General features: G+C 39.8%; 1 protein-coding gene across 4 annotated transcripts; it reads left to right on the top strand.

Moving 5' to 3' along the window:
• The first annotated feature begins 475 nt into the window (after positions 1–475).
• Positions 476–19,744, top strand: vegfaa (vascular endothelial growth factor Aa). 4 transcript variants are annotated; one of them, XM_050045874.1, is made up of 7 exons: positions 476–1,431; positions 3,379–3,421; positions 6,949–7,145; positions 8,668–8,744; positions 8,831–8,863; positions 13,928–14,059; positions 16,497–19,744. In XM_050045874.1, exons 1-7 carry the CDS (start codon positions 1,366–1,368, stop codon positions 16,516–16,518), a joined length of 570 nt encoding a protein of 189 aa, XP_049901831.1. In that variant the 5' UTR covers positions 476–1,365; the 3' UTR covers positions 16,519–19,744. The 4 variants fall into 4 exon arrangements, with proteins under 4 accessions (XP_049901831.1, XP_049901834.1, XP_049901832.1 ...); XM_050045877.1 differs by lacking the exon at positions 16,497–19,744 and having other exon boundaries at positions 560–1,431; positions 8,831–8,867; positions 13,928–14,015; XM_050045875.1 differs by lacking the exon at positions 13,928–14,059 and having other exon boundaries at positions 563–1,431; positions 8,831–8,867.
• Positions 19,745–25,488: the final 5,744 nt, after the last annotated feature.

The raw sequence follows: 25,488 nt of genomic DNA, 5'->3' as shown, positions 1-25,488 counted from the left end.
CCAACAATTAACCTCTAGCTGCCAGTGGGGACCAAGATGTTAACTTGAATCGGGTTAATCAGGTTTTTTCTTTTCCTTTTGTAAATCAGGTTACCTGAAACCTAACCTCCATAACTTCATGTTAATTATGTAACTGTACATTAAGGACTTAACATCACTTGTGCTTCATGTTAATTACGTAACTGTACATTTAGGACTTAACATCACTTGTGCGGCTTACATAACACACTGAATGTGATATTTCAGCTATACACACCAACCTGTAGGCTATGGGTCTGTATTTACAGTCACTGTTCTGAAATATTCTTAGACATGTAGTAAACTATTCTTGTCTTTGTCCTGTGAAGATGATCTTCAGTGCCTCAAGCTGTTTTGTTGTTGTTGCTGTTTTGTTGTGATACAGTCTTCAACTCCGAAGTTCAGCAAATAACTCCATGCTCAACCAAGACATAGCTGAAATGTTTAAAATAAACCAACCACATCCAACAGCTTCAATGAACACAGCCTTCATTAAAAGATAGGCTACGTCATCAGTGGAAACCTCTCCCGTGTGTGCGTGTACAGCAGGTCCGATCAAGGTCCCCCTCCTCCCCTCTGCCATTGGTTCGTGCCGGCCGCCCCGCCTCCAGCAGCGGGCCTGTTGGCTGCTGATGCCGGGCCACCTTAATAACGCATGAGCTACAGCAGCAGCCACCAAGAGGAGACAGAACGCGAGAGAGACTGGTGCCGCTGCTGTGCGGGGAACAAGCTGCTGTCTGTCAATGTTCCACCGAAGAGCTTTATAGAGACAAGAGAAACCGAGGCACAGCACAGGAGCGAAGAAGAAACAATACCAGGGAGGTCTGCGGAAGACAGCAAGAGGAACACTTCATACCGGCAGACAGTGCCTGCCGTATCCCTCCACGCGCACGGACACACACCTTCATGTTGTGGGATTAATGATCGTAAAGAGACACCGGTGCGTAAAGTTGATGAGCTGACCCGCCCGTCTCCCGCTTCCACGTCTAACATTCTTCCTGTCATTTTTGGAGGATCGCTGTGTTCCTGAGCTCCCGGCTCCAGCGTGGATTTTGAAACCCATCATAGTGTCTTTGTCTGTGGATGAGCGAGGCTCTGTGGATGGTAAGCTTTCCAGCGGAGCGCTGCTGGGAGACACTGGAACGGTCCCTGTGAACGTGCCATATGCGTGTGGAAGATATGGATTTGCTTTTGCTATAGCCAAGATTTGCCGCGGTTTTTTGAAATATTCATTTTTCATTTTTTGACTGTGTGCGTGCTGTTTATTTAATATTATTGTTATTATTATTATTATTTACTCTTAAACGACCACAGAGATTTGAAGACTCATCGTGCGGAATTACAACCATGAACTTTGTTGTCAGTTTGGTACACATCCTTTTGGCAGCGGTTCTTCACCTACCTACTGTAAAGGTGAGTCTGCATATGCTCAGTGTTTTTATTCATAATCAGACAGGGAGGTCTGTTCTCTTTCATACGTGCCGGCAAACATGAACAGCTTTCTATAGGCCCTATCCTTCATTATTTTACATTTAAACGCAAAGAAAACTGTGCTCTCACATCTTTAGTGAACAATACTGCAGGGAAAGTGTTGGCCAGTTCTAATATCAGAAAGTATAGTGTGGAAATGTATGAATATTTTTTTTATCAGCCAAATATCCCAGCTCCTATGTTGGTGAACTATCATCATTTTCCTGTCTGTTTCTATGCAAAAGCCTTTGTCTTATTTTGTATTTTTTATTGCAAAGCCAGATTCTGTTAATGAAGACTGGGAGGTAAAATGTGCTTTATATGGTTCACACAAAGAGACGCGCTTTAAGACATATGAGTGTCCTCTGACTCTGTAAAACTTTTTTTTAATTGTTCTCCGCAGAGTGCTAATTTGATTAGAAATAATGCTTAAAAATTGGTTTGCGCGGCTCACTAAACTGGATGTAATGGAAAGCGGGAACAAGTCATAAAAGTTGTGAATTATGATTAATGATTGCTGGTGACTGGATTATTACCGTGCCGGATTGAATAATAACTTATTAAATTCCCTAAAAAATCCCTAAAAATGTCTCAGTTATTGTTAACATGCTCAGTGTTTCCGGATAGTGTGCGTTAAACTGTTAGATTTCTGAATGGAGTTCTGTGTGACGCGCCTTGAGTACAGCTCGAAGTGCAGTGTAAAGTCTGTACAGTCAGTCCTCTCAGCTATTCAGCCGCAGGCTTCAGTCCCAGTAAGTTTTTTTTTTTTCTCACGGCGATCTGGAGTGTGTGGAGGCTGAGACCCGGTTCCTCCTGTCCTGCCGCCCTGCAGGATGCCCACCTCGTCCCCACACAGGCCGAACCGCTTTCTCACGCAATATCTCCACCGGTTACAGCAGACAGACAAGGTGAACGGAGGTCTGCCAGGGATACCGATTCGTCACGTCATCTTACTATCAAAACAAAAGCCGATTTATGTTAGTCCTTTCAAAATAAAACCAAGCCTCATTCAAGCTATTTGACGGCTTTGAGTGAATCGTGAAATGACTGCATTTTTAAATAAAACCCACTCTCTTTTTATCTTAAAGTGCTCAAACTAATGAAAGCATGGAATTATTGTGAGCAGTCAGACTTTCCATTTAAATTTCATTTTGAGCTCTTCATAGTTAACATAGCCTACTTTAAACTGTTTGAGCAACAGGCTGCAGGGCCTTTATTTTGAAGGTAAACTTGCCTCGCTCCTCAACTGCGTGTTTGTAGCTTGACAGGTCTGATGCATCTGCACATGTTAGCAAGCAGAGATAAAATTAGAGAGTAGGGCCAAAAACAACATGTTTTTTGTATCTGACACCTCTTGTGACACTTTTATTTTGCTAACTGTCGTTTTATTTCAATTTTTATCTTGACCTTCCTGAAGCTACAGATTTTTTATGAGCCTCCCTGAGTGACTGGAAAAAAAACACAAAACCCTCCCTAAATATATTACCATATTTTTCAATATTCAAATATGTTAAGCATGCAGGAGCGCAGTCTTTAATGTTTTTACAGGATCTGGTTTGTGCAAGTTATTTTTTTTGTGAAATTTTAAATGAGACATGTAGAGCTAAGTGATTATTATGAAATATCACTATTCTTCTGTTTTAACAGTGTCAGACAAACCCCCCCCCCCCCACAAACACACACACACACACACACACACACACACACACACACACACTTTTTTGATGTAATGAACTGAAAATAAAAACCTTGACTTACTCTGATTCCCTCAATAAAAGCTAATGAGGCAGATGATTTGGATTTGTTTTAAAGTGATGAAATGTTTATGGAGGCGGTGCTGCATGCAGATGAGAAATATTTAACACCTGGTTTGATGTGCATCTCTTACAGACTGCCAGCATTAACAAGGGAGTGGAGAAGAGTAAAAATGAGGGTAAGTTTTCTTAGTCTAATATAAAGACCTCTGTGTGCAGGCCAGATGACAATAGGGCCACCTAGTGGACATTTGATAAACATAGCCTATCTTTACCCCCCCCATCAAAGTTGTCAGCGGTTAAAGGTGTGACTTGGGACTTTGGAGTCGCCACAAAAGTGTTGCAGTTTCCAAAACAAGACATAACGTGAGAGAAAGGGCGGAAATCAGTGAGTGCCTTTACAATAATTTGCAGTTGTTGAATTTTTTGTGTGCATTTGTTTTTCCCTCCAGTCTGTGGTGGAAGAAACCAGTCAGTAAATGAGCAGACAGTCAGCCTCGGTTCAATGCCATGTTTGTCTGACAGTGACTGTGTGGTGCTAAAGCCAAGGCTGGACCTGCTGCTTTGTGATGGATGAAGATGCTGATTAGTCACTACAAACAGCATCAGTGGACAGGCTCTGTGGTTGTTGTTAGTGTTTGTAGAGGAGCAGGAAGTCTGTCATCTGCACGCTGCTGACCTTCACACACACACACACACACACACACACACATACACATACGTCAGGGATCACACCACCTGTCAAAAGCTGTCATATGCACTGTGATAAGACTAAGGCCTGATTACTCCTGGTGGAGAGCTCCTCTAGCCTGGTGAAACCATCCTAATCTCGCGAGCTCATATTCTATTTCGCTCCGCAGATCAGTCAGGCCATGCCATCATAAAGGTACATTCTGGCATCGGTTAAAGCTTACTGGGCCAATCACAACCGTTTATTACTTTGGGGCGGGTTATTTGAAATCACGTCATCAGAATAGGAGGGACAAGGAGCGGAGTGAATGCATTTCGTAAACAACCAACATGGCTACTGATTTTGAAACTGCGATGGTAAATGTGTTGAAAGAACTGGAATGTACATTTTCTTTAAAAGCAGAACAAACGGTTGCACTGAAAGCTTTTATTGAAAAAAAGGATGTGTTTGCCGTCCTTCCTACGGGGTTTGGTAAAAGTTTAATTTACCAACTGGCTCCGTTGATCGGGAAAAAGATGTGACTCAGTGAAAACCCAGTGGCTATTGTTGTTTCTCCGCTAGTTGCTCTCATGGAGGAGCAGGTCAGGGAAGCGACCAAGCTGGGAATCATAGCCATGCAACTTGGAGTCCACAGTGAGGAGGAAATCCACAAACATGGCAACACTCTTTCACAGACATCATCACAGCTCATTTCCACTGCAGCTTGCTGGTCTGTTTACAGTGGTGTTGTGCTAGCCTACGTCACACGTTTCATTTACTCTGATTGGTTTTCCCTCTTTCCATTTGCGTGAAGGGGCACTTTGAGTGACAGCTGTTCATACCGCCCCTCGGGAATAGAGGAAATGTACACTCCGTGTCCAGACTCATTTGCGTTTTGCGAATTGGGTCTGGACACGCCAGGCTAGAGCTCCTCACCATTATTGGTAGGATTTATTCAGATTATTTTTCAACAACAATAGATCCCACGAAAAGATCAAAACCTGCGGTGTGTCTCATGATCATTTCTGACTTCTCCACCCTGTCTGTGGCTCCCAGCCCAGAGGCAAAATTATTACTATTATTATTATTATGATTATGATTATGATTATGATTATGATTATTATTATTATTATTATTATTTTTATTATTTACCTTAAAATAAATTGTTTGGCAAACTCATCTTTTTTTGGTGCTTTCAGCCACATCTCATGGCCTCGATCAGGAGTCTGCTCAGTTGTCATGCAGATGGCTCATAATGTGACCTAAGTATTTAACTTTGGTCATTTGATTATGATGAGGACCATGATAGGCAGTTAAAAGCCCCCGAAGAAGGTTAAGAAGTGGACCTTGAGTTAAGACTTTTTTCTTTGTCTGACCAAACCCAGTGCCGGTGTTGATTGTGAATAAGACATCACACAGTGCAACAATGTGACTCATGATGTGTATTTAATAGTTTGTAGACAAGAGTGGAGCTCCATGGCACAGAAGAGGAAGATTTTTCAGGCTTTGGTACAGACACAGTACCTGTCAGTAAGAGGCACTCACTGTTGGTTTGGCTCTTGTCATTAGACTTACTGATGATACCAAGCATGTAGAGTATGATCAGAGTGAAGCAGCTGAGTGTGCTGACGTGAGACCGTCTGCTGACTGTCTTGTGAACCAAATCCACTCAGCAGGTGTGAGTGTTTCAGCTGCTCACGTCTGCTGGCCAAAACTGCAGAGTCATTCCTTATAGTGCTGGAGCGATACATGGTGCTGCAAAATTAGTTTTTATCGGGAAAAAATGGATGTGGTCCTTACAGTGAGGTCAGTCTTTGACATAATGGATATTTGCTTTTATTAATATTTGTGTTACTTCTATTATGTGATGTATTAGCAGAGAGCCTCCACTGTGATGGGATAGTATTCTCCCCTACATCTCTAAACTTGCTTCATTATGCCACAGCTAATGTGACTTCCAGCGGACAGTATGGTTGAAATACTTTTTAAAACTTCCCACAGTGGTACACACAGTCAGCCAGCATTAGTCCAGAGGCAGGGCCTGCACAGGGGTGGGCTTCCTGGGGGTCACATGTCAGAGGTGAAGACTGGCGCCACAGTGCCTGCTCTGACAGACCAGAGGTCAGGAGGTAGCAAGGGGTCACTGGGAACCCAGTCTGATGGACTGTGGGACGGATTATTCTGGGCTGCACAGGGAATGGGAATACAGAGAAGGCTGGCAGGTCAGTCAGTTAGTTTCACTGAGTCTCAGTTTGGTATTAAATGGTTCATTCTGACAAACTCTGTTATCAACTTTCTGGTCTTGATCTCCAAATATTACTTGATGCTTGTGTGTCATGTTGTACCACAGTTTTGCAGAGGGGATGTCGAAACTTGAGAAGAGAAAGAGATACAATTTAATTCCAAGGTCACACATTCATATGATAAAGTGTTGCATCTCCACACCAACTCAGTCAGGGTGGCATCTTTCTGTGGAGCTGCTTAGTGTAGGCTAATTATTGCCACTGAAATAATGTCTGTTGTTGCTCTTGTAGCTTTTACTACTAGCTTTTCACATGTCATAAGTCATAAGGCCTGAGTCGTCTACTCTGAATTTTTTTCTACTTTTTCACACATAACTGGGAGTTTTTTAGAGCATATTCTGACTTGTCCGTTTCTACCAAATGATTGGAATCAGGGTGCTCTGATTAGGATTTTGGGGGCCAATCACCACTAAGGATCTAGGATGTATTTGGATGTATCTAAGGGTGTATTTGAAGCCTTCTATTTATTCTGTAGCATTAAGGCTGTTTTCATCTCTCTGAAGCTTGTCTTGTTATTGGCCATCACTTAAGAAATAAATGAATGTGGCCCCTTCACTGGCAAAAGATGAACAGGTGCTCTCTTCTTCAGCAATAAAAATCATGCAGTGAATGTTTGAAAAGACAAGAAGTTGGGCTGGATAGGTAGCCTATCCATTATTACATAAAGCTTCTCTATTTACTTTTCATACTAGCTATAAAGATGATGATGATGATCAATATTGTCTTTTTTCAGTCATCCCTCTCACAGAAGTCATCACCAAGAGCATGTGTAAGCCCAGGGAGGTGCTGGTGGACATCATCCAGGAGTATCCGGAGGACACGGAACACAACTACATTCCTTCCTGTGTGGTCCTCAACCGCTGTGGAGGCTGCTGCAATGACGAAGCGATGGAGTGCGTACCCACGGAAACCCGCAATGTCACGTTGCAGGTGAGTCCAGGGGATATGGGTTTACAAAATTTGCTGAACTTAACTGATTAAAAACCTGAATCATCCTTAGACAGTTATGAAATAGTAGTTTGATAAAATGAAATTAACACAAGATTAATTTTCAGCTGCATCTCATGGTCTTCATCAGCAGATGGACTTTGTTTAGTTGTTATGGAGATGGCTCAGTTGTCATCACATGATCTAAGTATAGAGTTGTATGTTCTCATGTGAATGAATTTCCATACCTAGGTCACACTGTGACAACTGAGCTGTCTCCATGAAAAGTAAGCAAATCCCACACACTGATACAGACCCTAATTTCCCATGTATTTGTGTCTCAGTGATTAATGGGAATAGTTATTTCTCAAGCTGTCCGGTATTGTGTGAGAGTGCTGCAGCTGGCAGCAGCAAAACAGTCTGCAGTGTAACCAATCGGGGCATGTTTGCGTTGTCAGTGTTCATCTACTAAAAGAGTTTGTTTTTGCCTCTGATGGGCTCAGATTGTTATTCTAAGTGTCCGAACATTTTTTGAAAGGAGCCCCACAGAGACAGGCCTTTTATGTTAAAGAGTAAGATCCTTCTTATTCTTACCAGACACAGCCCTGAAATCGCTGTTGACAAACATACCAGGCTCCATTTAGATAAACAGTGATTTTAGCATGAACAGCAGCATATTTTAACAACCATGGTGATTGTCAAAGCAGTGGGAAGATGAACCAAGGTGGCTTATGTGAGTCTTATTTTGTTTTTGTCAACTTTGAATGAAGTGTTTTACAATGATAAAATGACTTGTTCATTTATATGAAGTCTGGTGGGATTACATGGCTCTTTCTGGAAAAAAACAAAATGATCTTACTCTTTAATAAAAAGTCTCTAGATGGGATCCTTTCTATTATCTTGTCAGACACCTCTTATAACAATCTGAGCCTGTCAGTGGCAAAAAATATGCACTTTTAGTGGATAATCATTGACAATGTGAACATGCCTAGAGTAGTTACATTGCAGCCTTTTTTCGCAGCTACCGGCTGCAGCGCTCTCGCTCATTACTGGACAGCTTTCAAAAATAGTTTCTCTCATTAGTCACTAAAAACTTAAAACATGTAAGAAATTAGGGTCCAGGTTGTAAAATACCAAAATTAACTTTAATCCAATTTTGTCAAACCTAAAATCTGAAATTTGAGACCACAGGGTTTAGTATGTCTTTGTAATTCTTGAGACATCATTCTTCCGTCCAGAGGCAGAGCGGAGAAAGTGAGGCATCTCATAAATGTTGTTTACATCGACACACTGTGTTTACAGCCATGTCTGTGTGGTCAGAGCCTCTACTGTCCACTAACAAGCCTGAGTGTCTAGCACAGGCGTCGGCTGGTGAAGCATAGGGATATAGACTAACACAGACATTGGAGCTGTTTGGTTAGAGAGTGGTCAGGGCTGTGGTGTTTAGACTGTAAGTTATGAAAAGTCATGTTGATGTCATTTTAATCTTAACCTTGTCTTATTATGTCCTCTGTTTCTCTTCAAGGTAATGCGGTTTAGACCAAGGGTAACTGAACACACTATTGACTTAAGTTTCACAGAGCATCAAAAGTGTGAATGCAGGTAAGAGAGTGCAGACCTCACACACAGTATAACAGTAATGCGCTATAAGAAAAAAAACTAAAGCATGTTGCTTTTTTTACTTTCAGATTGAAGCCAGATGTTCAAGCAAAGAAAGAATAGTAAGTACGTGTTCTGTCTTCTTCTGTTTTGAATGGTTTCTGTGGAACAGACAATCAGGGTTTTCTACCAGCAACATGTCTTTGACTTGGTTTGGTGGCTTGTTGTACTCGAGCAGGGCGAGAGGCACCTAGCTGGACATTGGAAGCATCAGGTTTCTGTTAAAGTCAGGATCAGTTCTGTGAGGGTCTCTGATGAAGAATGTTAATATCCAGTGGTGACAGCATTATCGTCAGTATGGGCGTGAATTGGATCCTTATTTAGTACTTAGAATGCTTTTGATACTGAAATGTTAAGATTTGAATCAAGAACTATTTGATCAAAGAATAAGAAAATAACAAATCTGAGCAGACATTTCATTCCAGTTCTCAGTTTTGGACAAGTGTTGAAGCTCATGTCTATGGACACGTTGGTCAGTACCAAATGAATGAGGCTTGTCGTGATATACTGGTATTGACGTGATACTTAAAAATGAAATGCTGATATAATGTTAATAATACAAATATGATGATATTGTGTAAATAACCGAACACCTCTCAAATCATTTCCATTTCTTTCCATTTTTGCTTTCTCCAATGCCATCTAGTTGCCTTTTCCCCATCCATTAAGTGAAATTGCCAAACCTATCTTCTTACAATGGCTTGTATGATATCTAACAAGTGCACAACGAATGATGTTATGTACTTAACATATAGTTATGTAGGTTAAGTTTAGGCAAGTATAGTTACTTTGGTTAGTTAAAGAAAAGAAACACGGTTTCAGCTAGTTTCAGAAAGTTTCAGAAAGTTCTGAATACCAGTCTCCTGGGGAAAAAAGTCCTGAATCAAAGTCCTGTGTTTTGTGTCTCATCAACCTCCCCAACCTGCCTCTTTATGGGCACCACTTCATTCTTTCCTCCCATCAGCACATTGGTCATGTGATGGCAGCCTTCCCAAATACATGGATTATACATGAATTACAGGCTAATGATTAAGCAGGATATTTCTGATTTTTGGTCCATTACTTTTGGTTAAGACTACTGACTCAGGTGTGGAAGGTCAGAGGTTTAATTCCCAGTCAGGGTGGGGCAACACCTAACCCTTAAGGTTTAAGGTTCTTAATGCTTATAGCCTACCTCAGGATGAATGAAACTCATCCTGAGGTAGGAAGGTCATACTATACTGGTGCGGATGTTGCCCTGGTCAACAAGGTGTTGAGAAACCAGGGCAACCTGACTAGAGCTAAAATATGGACATATATATGTATATATATGTGTATGTATGTATGTATGTGTATATGTATATATATATATATATATATATATATATATATATTATATATATANCAAAAAAGTAAGAAATCAGGAAGGGGGCAAACACTTTTTCACACCACTGTATGTGTATGTATGTATGTATGTGTATATGTATATATATATATATATATATATATATATATATATATATATATATATATATATACATATATATGTGTGTGTGTGTGTGTATTATATATATACATACTATATATACTAACTTTTAAAGCTGTGGTTAATCTACACAGAATTACAAATCTTATGTTTCAGTTTGTGTTCCTTTCAGTTCAGTTCAACAGAAAGTGACCATACTGCCACAGTTTAAGAAGTCTAAAGTATATCATCCATTTCAAGTTTACAAGTGTCCCATCCTGTTTCCTTTGGATGTTGGAGGTAGAGCGCACGGCCTTCAGATCCTATCTTTACAGGCCTCTCACACTTTGCTCTCTTTATGGCAGCTGCTTTAGTACTTTATGGTGTGACTATAACAGTGTGAGTGATTTAGGCGTAGCCGGCCGGCTTTAGACCACACACTGCTGTCACAAACCTGACCCTCAGCGGCTCCCTCAGTCTAATCATAGCGACAGGTGTCATGCAGTTAGCCTATTTTTATTTTTAGTGGTGTAAATAGAGGATGAGCTTGGAGGCGTTGTCATCAATTGAGAGAAGTTGCTCACTGTCACAGTTGACACAGGGCTGTGTGTGTGTTTGACATATGCATACATGGCGGTTAGTGTGTGTCTTGAGGCTTCTCAGGGGTAGGTCAGGTTGTTTAATTGGATAAGAGGAGTGTGTGCGTGCTGGACTGTGGACTCAGTGGGTTAAAAGCTGATGGATTGGTGGAGGAGAGATGGGATCATGTTAACTAAGTTGGTTTGTCGTGGGGCTGAAGTGAGCTGAGTTCCATGCAGCCTTGTTGAATGTCTGCCTGTCAGTGTGCACGTAGGCAGCCAGTTTCCCCTGCGGCAGGGTGGAGTGGAGGTGCTATAAAGAGGATGTGCTCATTCATACAGTCAGTTACAGGAACATAAACCCAGATACAGTTAGCTCAGTCCTGCCCTATGGATCAATATCCACCCCTGTTAATGAGGGGACTCGATTAGAGCAGATGCTTTGTTGGTTGATTACCTCCTGTTTGGCTTTATCAGCTATTGACTGAACCCTGCATGACAATCCCTGCATCTGCTCAGGTGTCTCTTCTCTTTCTCCTGCCATCTCTCTGTTTGTCAGGGCCGAAAACTACAGACACCAGCAAGATTAGGCTGGCCCAAAGCTACAGTATGCCTTGGCATCAGCATAATATCTCTCTTCATAGCTGATACCAAATTATTTGTTGGTATATTCTAAACAAACTTTTTTGTATACAGGTTCTAGTTGTGTCCGTTTTACATCTGCAACAACATTCCACTCCATTTATAATGGCAGTGAAATGAATTTTGCCGTTGGCATTTGTCATGTTATCTCTGTGGGAAATGGTTATCTTTAAGGCTTTTTGCTGGCCTTGCTGCATTGATAAGTGCTTCCTGCTTCTACGTTCTGGTGGGGGCTTTTATCTGTTGTCATGTTTCCTTCTATTTCAGATGACAGATCACCACAACAGCTGCAGCCCTTGATTAATGAGATATATTGGATTTTTTTGAAGTAGGGTTGTATGAGGCACTTACCCATAGTCAATCAGTATGTTTATATGACATTAGAGACAATTGATATATTGTGTTAGTCCGACTTAAACCAGACTTTTAAAATACATGTAAACATATTAGTCCAACTGAAATCGTACTAAATCAAATTTCTCAAAGTCAGATTAACACACTGGGATAATGCTCTTGGGCATCGACTTACTCCTGCATGTATACAGTCATACGCCACTTATGGTAGCGTAGATGGACATAAATCAATTTCCCTCCTGTGCTTGAATACTGGGAAAAGGAGAGTAGTCCAATTAAATGGCCTTGTCGAGCTATGACCGTAGCTTCACTTAAATGTGCATGTAAATGTACTGACTGTATTACATACAGAAAATGTCTGTTGACACGCTCCCAGTTTGGAGAAGCAGCATGAGTATAGACACCAAAGCTAAGCAATGTACTGCTATGGACGGGGGGCAGGAGCAAAATGTATTTCTGCCACCTAAAAGAAATCAGTATTAGTTTAAGTGTACACTATATTGAGAGCATTCCATCGCTTTACCTTTCCAACAGACAGCACATTCAAAGGGGGAAGTCTTTGGTTCTCAATGTATGCTCTTGTCAAGGCCACCAGGCATTGATCAGTTAGTCATTTAGTGTTATTGTGAGACTCTGGTGAACCTGAACCAACACATTTAAACAAAGTCATACAGTAACACAAACTAATTAACTGATTGAGGCAGGGGTACACCAGCAGCTCCTGTGTCCAGCAATGCTAAATTACTGTTTTTCTCAATGGGAGCTATATAACTGCTTCAGTTACACATCCAAAATCCATGTCTGGTGGCCATGTGAAGCAGTGAAAATATTCTAAATATAGAGCACACTTAGACTGATGTTGATTTTTTGAGGTTGGACTTTTTTTTAGTTGGCTAAGATATACATTGTTGCTGACCCCTTCATAGCAGTATTTAGGGGCGTGCCAACTGACTTCTGCTGCAGGTAATACACTGACTAGAATAGAATAGAATAGAATAGAATAGAATAGAATAGATTACAAAGAACTTTATTTATCCCCGAAGAGAAATTCAACGACTACCTATTCAATAACTACCTCATACAGCCCCTTTTACAGTGCACTGAGTGCAGAAGTACCGACACATGTGCATAGCATAACAGCATTGTAGCCTTGAGAGGTTCACAGATAAATTCTGCTTTGGGTTGCTCTGCTCCTGTTTTTATTCAGGAGGTCTAGAAGGTGATACAGAATAACTTGGATATGTGCTGTGCAAAGCAAAATCAGTTCCATCAGACAAAGCATAGTTCCTTTGTGCCCCATAGCAACTACCCTTATATATCTAGTTGTGTCCTTGTTGTGTCTGTAATGTGACCTTCCATCTCAGTGGCGAGCACTGTAACAGATACTGCAGCAGCTATAGTGTCTACCTCGCTGTCAAGCTATTAAATGTTAATTTTTCATCTTTGTGTGCCACCTATGGGTTACCACGCTGCCTCAGTGACATTGCTGCACCAGCAGAAATCCCATACATTTTTACAGCATATTAAAGACAGTGAAATCACCTTTTTACTTCTATAATATGATGTAATTGTTCTTGTTAAAATAGAATGGTAGGGTTAAACATCTGATGTCTGAGGGAAAGGCAGGATGAAAAATAAAACATTAGGTAAGGTTTAAATAACAACAGCAGAATTTGCTTTGTTGGCTTAATTTTTGCTAGTGTAGGACGGTGTATCCATTGAAGATTTGTTGATTTCCAGATAGTGGTTTATTGGTCTTTTAGTATAAAGTCATGGGTATGGTGCCCAATACTTAATGTCCAATTAAACACACGAGTAGGGTATCACCCTATGTCATTCCTGGAGCCGATGATACTAAGCTTTATGCTCAAATCTGAGCCACAAATCCAGTCTTGTGTGTAAACAAATGTCTTTTCAAAGCGATCTTAGTGCAGGGTGGGTTGGGCTGTGAGGAGGTGGGGGGAGGATAGGGATGTTGCATGAGTGTCTGTGTCTGCTTTTTCTGCAGAATTCGCTCTATAGCTTAGATCTCTCTCTCTCTCTCTCTCTCTCTCTCTCTCTCTCTCTCTCTCTCTCTCTCTGTCTCTCCCTTTTTGCTTCCCTTGCAGCCACTGTGCGCCTTGCTCAGAGAGAAGAAAGCGCTTGTTTGTGCAGGACCCTCTCACCTGTAAATGCTCCTGCAAATTCACACAATTAGACTGCAAGTCCAGGCAACTTGAGTTAAACGAAAGAACTTGCAGGTTTGTTTACCATACATACACGATAAACAACGTGTCTTGAATCCCAGCCCTCAAACCCCCTTTTATTTTCCACCCATCTACCCATCTCTCCGTCCATCTCTGTGCTTCCTGCAAAGATCAATTCCCTTCCTGCTAAGGAATGCATGCTTTTCCCTGCTTTTGATGTTGTGTTGGTGTTTGTAGATGGGAATGTGGCAACTCTGCGCTTCTCTGTGCTTGCATTGTCTCTTGTAAGATGCAAAAGTCACATCAGTGTTGGTGATGTCTTGAGATTACAACAGAAGTGCTGTTTTCATACATTCTGAATATTTATGATGTAACATGTAACTGCTTGCATGTTAGTCAGCTCAGATTTAAAACTTTTTCTATAAAAGTCTGAGTCAGGGTTAGAAACTCCAAGACACATCCCATAATACTTCAATCTGGATGAAGCAGTCAGCAGCCTATATTCAGAGATTACCTGAAATGTTATTTCCAGTTTGATTTTGCTATATCTTTATCTTTTTTAATTAGTACAAGCTGTTGTTGAGTGAAAATCTTGTATCTCAGTGATCTTTTTGGTGAAGTAAGAAAGATTTTCTTAGTTGAGTTAGTGACTTTGTTTAAGTTGGATGACAAAAGCCAAGGAAAGGACAGGGTAAACAATAAGGTTTTATGGTTTATAAACCTAGGAGGAGCCCATGGAAGGGTTGGTTCAAGCATATTTACTCACTTAAGGATACACGATAATATTGGCACGTCTTGGTGTTGGCCAAAATTGGCTTTAAAATGAACTAAAATCAATAAAATGAGCTTTAAAATGAATAAAATCAGAATCAGCCAACATAGTTGTTCTTATTTTTCACAATAAATGAATATTACATACATTGAAAAGTATTGTATTTCATGTCTCCATCTGGTGGTGGGCCATCAGGATAAGAGTATGCATGCATAATATAATGTTAATTAGAAGAGACTTAATGATCACTTAAAATAAGGTAGGGAAAAAATGGATATATCAATATCAGTGTCAGTTTTCAGTCAAATTAGTTGTTCAGCATATTGGATATCTGCAAAAAATCCAATATTGTGCATCCCTAACAGCACCATCTTTATGCAGAAATTGTTTCAGCATTACTCCTAACAATCCAGAGCCCTCACTGTGAATTGACTGGGACTGTTCCTTCAGCAGAAAGTAGTTTGAATGAGAGCTGAATGAAAAGGACATTTTTCAGGATGTGCTGATGGTGGAATGGTTAAGATCCATATTAGCTCGGTGGAGACCCCTTGTTACCTGTCATGCCACTGACCTCCACTGTATTGGGATGAAGGCAGAAATCTCAGAGATAGGTATCTGGATAACTGCTAAATTTATTTTTTAAACATGAGCGTGAAAATTCACCATTGGTGTAGGATATAGAAGCCTGACAAAAAAATCTTATCTTACAGTTCACTTATCACCTTTTTAGTCCCAGAGATTTCAGGGTCTTCATCAGCAGACTTATAATGAGCAAACTCCATTCGCGGGTGAAGACCATGAGAGAGAAGAGAGAAGTTCTCGAAAAAAAAAAAAGAAAAAGTTAGTTAATGGACCTTGAGTCTTTCTTTTTTAATTTTTTTTTTCTTCTCTGAAACATTTTTGCATGGCCAGATATAGGGCTGGGCGATATGGAAAAAATCAAACTTCATAATATTTGTGACCGAATACCTCAATATCAATACTGAGACAATATTGTAGGGTTGACTATTGGTGTTTCACTACATAATTACACAATGAGATTTTAATAGAAAGTCATTAGTAATGTGTATTTAATGACTAAGTGGGTGAAGGTAAATAATTGAAAAGTCTGGTAAATTCAGAAAATGACATCACTTTACTATGATGCAGCCTTTAAATCAGGAAAAGACAACACTTAGGATATTACCATATCCAAAATCTAGGACGATAGCCAGTCTTATATCATGATACTTATATAATAAAGATAAACTGCTCAGTCATACCAGGTACCACTAGGAGAAACTGAAATTATTATTTTTTTTAAGCACGAAAATCACCAATTTGGAGATGTTAGCCCCTAGCTAGCAAGGTTTCACGACCTCTCCTGACCCAGCCACTTCCATGACCTCTTACCCCCGAGGGACCCCCCACTCTGCTTTAGATTTAGTGAGCCACATATGTCTGGGTAAAGTGACCAGTAGCATGATTCCAAGTGGTTGCTCAGGACAGGGAGTGGAGGGGACCTTAGGGTGGGGGGTCTCTGGAACTGGGGTTAGGTGCCTGTTCAACCCCACAACTCCTCTGCTTTGTGTTCTGCCCCTGTCTAGCAATAATCCCTTTTTTTTTTTGCATGGAGCAGATGTGTAAGACACCGTGCTCATCATACTCTGTGAGACGAGGCTGTACAAAATTAAGAATTTGCTGCTTGTCATAACCAGAGTTTCATCTTGTCCTCCACAGATGTGATAAACAGAGGAGATGAGACCAGCAACACTGTTATGAAGGAATTCTTTTCTTGGCACAGCACTTTGAAACCTGAGGATGCATTCCTTGCAAGGACACAGAACGACAATGCAAGACAGGACATTCTGGATGCACATCTTGCCACTGTCTGTTTTCCGCCTAAAGATATTAATATATATGTACGTATACTAAAAGTACATCGACAATGTGTATTGCTGCTACATAAAAAGACATTATTTAAGCAAAACGAATGCGCCACTGGCGCGTGAATGGGAAAATGTTTCAATGGCGTTCTGCTCGTGAGTAGATCTGATAGAAGAAATTTGTTATTTTATGTAACACTTCACTGGATGCTGGTCTGCTGTGGATTTGAAAATCTTAAATATTTCAAGTGACAAAAACTGGTGACTTTGACGAGCGGTGCAGCAGAAGCCGAACTTGCCTCCGAGCCCTGACAGAAGAGAATAAGAGGAGACGGAGGGGGGATGAGGAGGTGGAGGTGGAGGAACATCTGTTGTACTTGAACTGAACGGCACGTCCAAGAACGGCTTCCCTCTGTGACATGATGTGAAGTTTTGAGACACCATGGTGTGAGAATACACCTGAAACGTCTCTCAGAGTTTCCCGAAGTGACTGTGGATGCAGGTTATGTGCCATGGTGATGGATAATGTGAAGATGACCTTCTTTCCTCACGGAAGGGTTATGTGACGATGGCAAAAACTAAACTTAAGCTCAGCTGCTGGGGAAGTTTTAGCAAGTCAAAAGATTTTTGTCAATTTTGGGTCAGGGTTAGGTCTATCCCTAAGTGTGGGCAAGTAAACAATGTTAGTGTTAAATTTAAGGGTAGGTTGATTGAGTTTCCATCAGGGTTAAAGGTATGAAACCACTACCTGTGTCTGGGCCTGCCTCCTTCATGTAACCCTTCCCTGGTGGGAAATATGATTTGTCTCTCTTTTTGTGCACAGAGTTTATTATTATTTACATTTTTAAGGAATTGTGTTCCTTTCACAAAATGTTGCAAGACCAGGCTGTCTAAAGGGATACTACTGTGGGTATATATGGAGACAAAAAGTGACTAGACAAGCTGATCACAGGTCAGATCAGCACCTCACTGTAGAAATCCACAACCTTCCAGTTTCCTTATTTAATGCCTTTGTGTGTGTTCCAAAGAAATAGTCAGGCATCCACAACAGAGCAGTTTATCATAACGATCTGTATATACTTACTAGATATCCCTTTGTCTAGTACACTACATCTAATTTATAGAATATCCTAAGTATTCTGTATTCTGATATTTATATGCAGTGTTAAGGTTATTTTTGTTTGTACTTCTCAACTGTTTTCAGTCTGTCTGGAAATTGAATGGAGAACACGTATGACTGTAGACTCCTTTTTTGTGGGAAAAAGGACTGAAAGACAATGCTTTGACATTCCTAAATTTAAACTAAAGCTGTGTTTCTCACCAGCTGGAGGGGGATCATGGTGGGCCTGTTGACCGTTAGAAACCCCAGCCACCAACATGTGCGTGAATGATGCGCCAACACAGGTGTTTTTTCATTTTGGACTGGGGTGATGGGACATGTGGTTTTGCACTTGTGGGCCCAAATGCACGTCATAAGGAGGACTGAAGGAGTCTCGTTGCTGCTGCTCAGCTCGGACCTAATTTAGTGAAGACTGTCCAATTAGGCTGAGGCCTCCAGTCTGACGGTGGTGAACTAGCACAGTGTTTTCTCTGACTTTTACCCAGACACTAATACCCATAACCCCCACCCCCAATAAGTATTACACTGTTGTGTGGTTCAGCAGGATTCAGCCTCTTACCACAAATCAAACATTTATTTTATTACTAAACTGTTACCACGAGGAAAAGATGAGCCAGAAAAAATAGGAAATGAAAATGTTGATTAAAGTCGCAAGTTATATATGGAATAGTAAATCACAAAGAAACATTTAAGTTAAAATAGGAACACTTAAAAATACTGATGTTATATATAAGATTAAAGAATTTTAAATAGGTTAAGAACTACAGAAGTGAAGAACTGCCATGTCAGGAAGGGAAAATTTTTTTTTTTTTTTTTTTTTTTTTTTTTTTACTAAAAAGTGTGTTATAACTTGAAACTATCTTGTTACAAAAAAGTTTCTTGTTTTAACATGAAAACAAATGTGGCATCAATTTACTCCCATAAAGACCACTGTTATTACGTATGTGCTAGCATATATTATGTATGTATATGTATATATATACATATATATAATTTATTTTTTAAAATAAATTAACAATTATGTGATACAGTTGATCTGGAGGCTGCTGGATATCAACGGTACATAAAAAAAAAAAAAAAATTGGACAATGTGAAAAATAATTTCGTTTTGACATGTTTCAATCCTATGGAGGCTGCAAAGTATCAGGGTACTCGTGCAAGAATCGTCGTTTATGCTCATAAGTAAGTATTAGTTAGTATTTATGCCCTCGAAATAAGAACTTTTCCACTCATATGAGTGATTTTTACCCTGAAATACCTTAAGAGAACCAAAACAATCCTGAAAAATAGCATAAATTATGTTGATATTACTATTTGAAACCTGAAAAACAGTATATACATGTAACTCATCAGAAATTCTTTCAGTGTGTGTAACCAACAGCTAAAGCTGGCCAGCAGAGAAAACAAGGAGCGCTTAAATGGACACTGTAAACTGTGTGTTAACCATATGAAGACACCTGAAATTATTATTTATTTAAAGCAAAGAATCACTAACTTTTTGTAAAACAACTTATTTATTCAAAGGTGTGAACTCCTAACTGTACTACCTGCGATGCTTCGCACATTATTGTCAGGAACAGTCAGGAGACGGGTCAAGACTCAAAGTCAGTGATTGTGACTTTAGACTTAGATTTATGGTGAATATAGTGAATATCCTGCCTGTGTTTCTGTTAGTGCCAGCTGTTGAAACTGCTGTTCATGTGAACCGCCCTTCTGTGCTGCCACTGTCAAACTGGAGGCCTGAGGGTGTGTTCACTGAGCCCAGCTGCTGGCTCAGTGCCCACGCCTATCCAGTCCTCTGATCATGACAACATTCTATTTGTATTTACGTAAATGACAGACTTTTTCTTGAGTTTGTACAGTCACTCATTTTTAGTATATTTTCACATTAATATATTTATTGGTGCTGTAAAATGTTCTACAATATTAATACTCTTTGTTGTTTTTAGTGTAAGTATTAAAACATATTTATTTTGAAAATACATTGTCTTTTGTATTAAATGGTAACTTGTTATCTTTTCAGTGTGAAAATGATGGTGTCAGATGAAGCTGATTCAGATGTAGCAGAGCAAATATGACATGTTTCACATCTTGGTAGATCATTAACAGACATGATGATGTCTGCATGTAGACCAACAGAGTTTCTATGGTGTAAATATGCAGCTAGGGATCCAAGATAGTTCTAATAATTAAATTGAAAAAGTAGTTTCTTTTTAAGAAAGACATACTCCTCATGTTCCCTTTCTTTAAAACTATACTTATAGCTAGTCTTTACTCAAGTATGGTTTTGAGCCGGTAATCTACTTTTTACTTTACTATACTGAGTGGTGTAGTGGTAGTTGATGAGGTAGGTGTACCACTAGGTAGATGGGTAGGTTACCAAGGAGGAAGTGGGTATACTCCCTTACATATTCCAATGGCTTTTTGGCTGACAGGTGGGTATACTGTAAACGGCTAGACAAAAGAGATACACCCCATATACCTACTTATACCCTCCACTATACCACAGACTACATTTGCCATTTATATCATTGTTATATCTAGTTTGCTGTAAATGGGGGGGTGAGTGAAGGGAGGAGAATGCACAAGAAGAATCTCTACTGCAGAGGCTAAGATACAGCTGCCTGGAAGAAAAAGAAGCTCCACCTGGCTATTGACCATCATTCAATGATGACGGAGCAAACACCAGAACAAGAGGCAGCTTCCACCAATGATCTCTGACCACATCTGACGACACATTTTATACCGAAATCTAAAAGGGACAACAGTTACATCAGGGGCAATTCTAGGATCAGAGGTTTAGGGGTGCTGAGCACCCAGAGAGCTGCCCGGCCAGGCAAGATAAATTTCACTGTTTTGTACATTTATACATATCGTAACCCTAATTTGTGGGGGAGGATAACTCATTTTGATACAGTAGCTCCTCAACATACACATAAACAGTATGTTTGTTTCTGGAGTAAACCAGCCCCCTATAATGAGTACCAAAAATACCAAAAATGGACCTTGGACTTATTTTTTGGACTTTTATTTGAAATGCAATGCACAACATGTAACATTAACACATTAACAGTAATTGACTTTTTCAATGTTTGTCTCTGCCTTTTTCCTTCTTGTCTGTATTATATAATACAAATACATAAATAAAAATACACTTCAAAAAAGAAAGTGCTTGAAATCTACAAAATAAAAATAATAAATACACACAATAGGAGTTATAATGTTAATGGGCATCCAGTCAGTTAGCTAGTCAGTAGCACCTTGGCTTTAATATTAACACATGCACATGACACAACAGCTGGCTTCTCTCATTCCAATTCAAACAGAGGACAGTGGTACTGACCACCTGTAACGTTTCCTAGCTAGAAAAATGTCAGCTAACTCCTACCCAACAACATAAACAGTGACCTACAATTAAATTCAGCAAAAATGAGGACTGGTAATGATAATAATATGTTGGTATTGAGTGGTAGAAGGTAAGAAATGTGCCACATATCCTGGTTTAAGCCAGGTACTTACACCACTACTGCATATCACCCACTCTAGAAGGCAGCGCATTGCTCTGTGCAGATAGAGCTCAGAGCCCGAGTCGGGGAAAGGTGGGAGGGATGCAAGTACTCTATGGTTTTGACACTTTTCTAGCTTGTTAAAAATGGACATACAGTAAAAAAAAAATTTTTTTAAATCCCTCAAATTTTAGGGGTGCTGAGATTCAATTTAGGGGTGCTTCAGCACCCCCAAAAATGGGCTAGAAACGCCTATGAGTTACATGACGAAGTGCTTGCTGTGCCTAAAACGCTTTCAGAAACTCCTCATCTAACCTCCATAAGCACACTGAAGTAAACTGCACATAGGCCTACTGGCCTACTGTAGATTCTGGGTCTTCAACCGCAGGTTGGTGAGGGGCCACCAAATTACTGTTTGATCATTTAATTTCCATCAAAGATGCATCAGTCTATTTGTAAAAAAAAAAAAAGAAAAAAAGAAAAAAAACAACTATAATTTACAGTACATAGCATCAGTGAAAGGCTAACAATCATGTGAGCTAGCTAAAGCTAAATTACCACGCAGCACTTAACCATGAGGGTGAGGTGAACTAGTTAGCTAAAATTTGTATTTACATACCCTGTGTTGGCCAGTTAGCTGTGTTTTTGTTCCAACTGTACGGACATTTGAGAGCCACAATGGATAATTTTGTAATTTTTCAAGCAAGAGACTCAGAAAATTGTCCACCTCAGAAACCCCCTAGAATGCAGAGGGTGAAGCTAACGCACCTAGCCATGCCACAACTGCTGCTGACTTAGCAGCTAAAGGCAAGCGCAAATGAGAGAAGATCCAAAAATATTCAGGGATTATCTCTAGTAAATATCAGTTTTATACAATATATGTAGTAGGGGGTCCCTGCTCTGTCTCTCTTTAAGCTAAGGGGTCCTTGGCCCGAAAAATGTAGAAGACCCCTGTTGTTGGTAAAAATGTAGTTAACTAGCTAAGGTTAGCTATGTTAATTTTTATCCTTATTTGTTTGCCTTTGCTCTTTTTTTTTCATTATTTTGAAGACCTACACTTCCTAAAAAAATAAATAAAATACAAAGTAGCTTGTACTTTGAGTACTTTTATTTGAGTATTTGAGTTTCTTAAATGGTAATTTTGACACTTTTTATGGGAGTAGTTGTACTTTTACTTGAGTAAAACTTTTCAGTACACTACCCACCTCTGGGTTTCCCTCAGGTGGCCACCAGCATGGATGAAAGCTGTAGGATATATAAGTGGTTTAGACCTTAGTTGTGTTAGTTGCCATTGTACTCTCAAAGAATCTGCAATTGTTGTGAAGTATATTTTGAAAAGTACCACATTTTATCTTATAAATTAATATTTCTCTCTATGACAAACTGGGATGTCAGCAGTTATTTTTCATCTTGGAATTTTTTTTATCCAAAAATCGTTGCTGTACTATTTATTTTACTGACTGACAGATATTTTACAGTCAGCTATAATGGTTGCTGCAGATTTGGCAAGACAGTCAGCCATGATGGTTGCTGCAGATTTGGCAAGACAATCAGTATTGGCTTCAATTAATGATGAGGACAATCTTTTCAGAAGCTCAGCCATGAATCAGAATCAGAATCAGAATCAGAATCCGAATATGCTTTATTACCAAGTAGGTTTTCACTTGAAATGACTTTGCTTTGGTTTTGGCACATACATTAAACATACAATAAATATATAAAGAGGAATAAAATTAAGGCAAAGTACTGCAACATTCAAGAACATAAAAATAGAATAGAAAAGTTAAGAAAAAATATGACAAAGATGCTATAACATAACAAATATGTATAATACAGCTGTTTCAGAATAAGAGAGCATACAGTTTTGTGCTGGATGTGCTATTTCATTTAGCAGAGGATGTGCAAAAGCTCACAGAACAAATATGTGCAATGTGTAGTGATAAAAGTCTGAGATGTGCATTAATGTAATGCATGTTGTGTCTATAGCGGGGTAAAAGAGTCAGTGTCAGTGGGGGTCCTGGGCCTTGTTGATAAGGCATGAGGTTTTGCTCCTGATGGACCGCAGCCCCCTGCTACAGAGGATGTCTCAAGGAGTTTGTGTCCGGGGTGTGAGGGGTCGGCCACGATCTTTCCTGCACGCCTCAGGGTCCTGGAGGTATACAGGTCTTGGAGGGACGGCAGATTACAGCCACTCACCTTTTCAGCAGAGTGCATGATACACTGAAGTCTGCCCTTGTTTTTGGTTGTGGCAGAAGTATACCAGATGCTGATGGAGTAAGTGAGGATGAACTCAACAATGGCAAAAGTGCAAAAGTTTACCCTCATTGTCTTTGGCAGGTTGAACATCTTCAGCTGCCCCAGGAAGTACATTCTGTAGTGTTAAGCTGAACTAGCAGCCCTGTGAGGCTGTACTCAGGCACAGCAAGTTAAATGGTAATGTCAGCATACTAAGGATGGCAATGGTAACATGCTGATGTTTAACAGGTATTATGTTTACTAAGTTCACAACCTAAGTTAGCGTGCTAACATTCCCTCATGAGCCTTAAACACAAAGTAGCCTACACCAGAGACTGATGAGAATGTCATTAGTTCTTTAGGTATTTGGTCATAAATTAAAGTATTGGACAAATGACCTGACGATGGCATTAGAGATATAATCAGAGGGTCACCAAAAGTAGGCTTATACAGTTCATTTTGAGGAAGCATGACAATCTGAATCCAAATTCATCAGTATTCATCCACTAGTTGTCGATGATCAGATGTTAATTTGGAGACCATGAATGTATAAAATGTAGTTTTGTGAAATAGGGTGGAATAGTGAAAATTAGAAGGTTACCAAAACTTTTGCAATTCTGTTATTCCACCAGTAGAGGCAATAATTAAAGAAATGCTGTTGTGAGTACATATTAGTGGACAGGAACATACAGTCTATGTGGTGGTATGGGTTAGAAGACTAGAATATGTTTTATATGGCAGTTTATTTGAAAGACAGCTCTCCTAGTTTCATGTATTGAATTTCTGTCGGGTAAACCCCGGTATTGACTTCAGGCTTAAGAACTTGTGAACTTTGTTCCTGCTCCTGAGAAACAGCTGACTGGAAAACGTGAGAGTTCCTGTAACATGAACTCCTGAGCCATGAAGACAATGTGGGAGTGCTTTGCAACCTCAGAGGTAGCACTTTCACAAAAGATTAGGCATGAATGTCATACAAAAGTATTGAAGCACTTCAGAATAGCAGATTTGAGGCATAAGTGAGGCCCAGTAAAAGTCCTGGGTCCTTGTGCTGCTAAGTACTCAGAGGACTTTGCCCTCATATTAACTGGAGTGCAGCTGGACTTTCAACTGCTCCCACACTTATGCCACAGACAAATGGGGATCTAGAATCAAGATATCCTTCCTTTGATTAAGAGGCTGTTTTGTTTCAAAATAGTTGGTACAGGAGAACAAAAAACTGGGGAGGTTGTTGAATGTTAAAAAACAAAAAACAACAACAAAAAAAAAATGCTTGGAACATTCCACAGATAAACAGGTTAATTGGTAACAAATGATACCATTAATAGGTATGTAAGCCACATCCTCAAAAGGCTTAGCTGTACTCAAGAAAGGATGGTCACTTTGTGAAAAACTGTGTGGACAAATAGCCCAACAGTTTTAAAACAATGTTTCTCAACTCACAATTGCAAGAAATTCAGGGATTGCACCATCTATATGGGGTCAGATCAGTTTCATAATGAATGAACTCACGCAGGGTTTCTCACGAATACACATGCTCTGGTTCGCAGTTGTATTTCGGACTCACTAATGCACACGATCTGTTTCGCAAATGCACACGCTCTGCTTCACAAATATAATGTTTATGCAAACTTGTAATATAAATTCGGAAATGCACACGCTCTGCTTCACAAATATTATTTTGAGGCACACTTGTAATATAAATTCATAGATCATGCGAATCGCTGAATGTGCATTTACAAACTGCTTCTCATTTGTGAACCTCTCTACATTTGTGAGAGAAATCTGTTTGGTGAATTTTGAGACTCCCCTGACGTTGCAGGTCAACGAACGTCACCATTAGCTGATAAATCTGTCAATCAAATTTATGATTCTGATTGACAGATTCATCAGTTAATCAGGTGTGTTCGCTTTCAGCCAATCGTATGGCTCCTTACATAGGGTGTATTCATAGTTTATGTTCATTCAAACATGTTACTTGGCTGAGC

The sequence above is a fragment of the Epinephelus moara genome, chromosome 6 (assembly GCF_006386435.1).
Source record: "Epinephelus moara isolate mb chromosome 6, YSFRI_EMoa_1.0, whole genome shotgun sequence".
NCBI lineage: Eukaryota > Metazoa > Chordata > Actinopteri > Perciformes > Serranidae > Epinephelus > Epinephelus moara.
The sequence above is the reverse complement of the archived record's forward strand: the minus strand, read 5'-3'. Positions and strand labels throughout refer to the sequence as shown.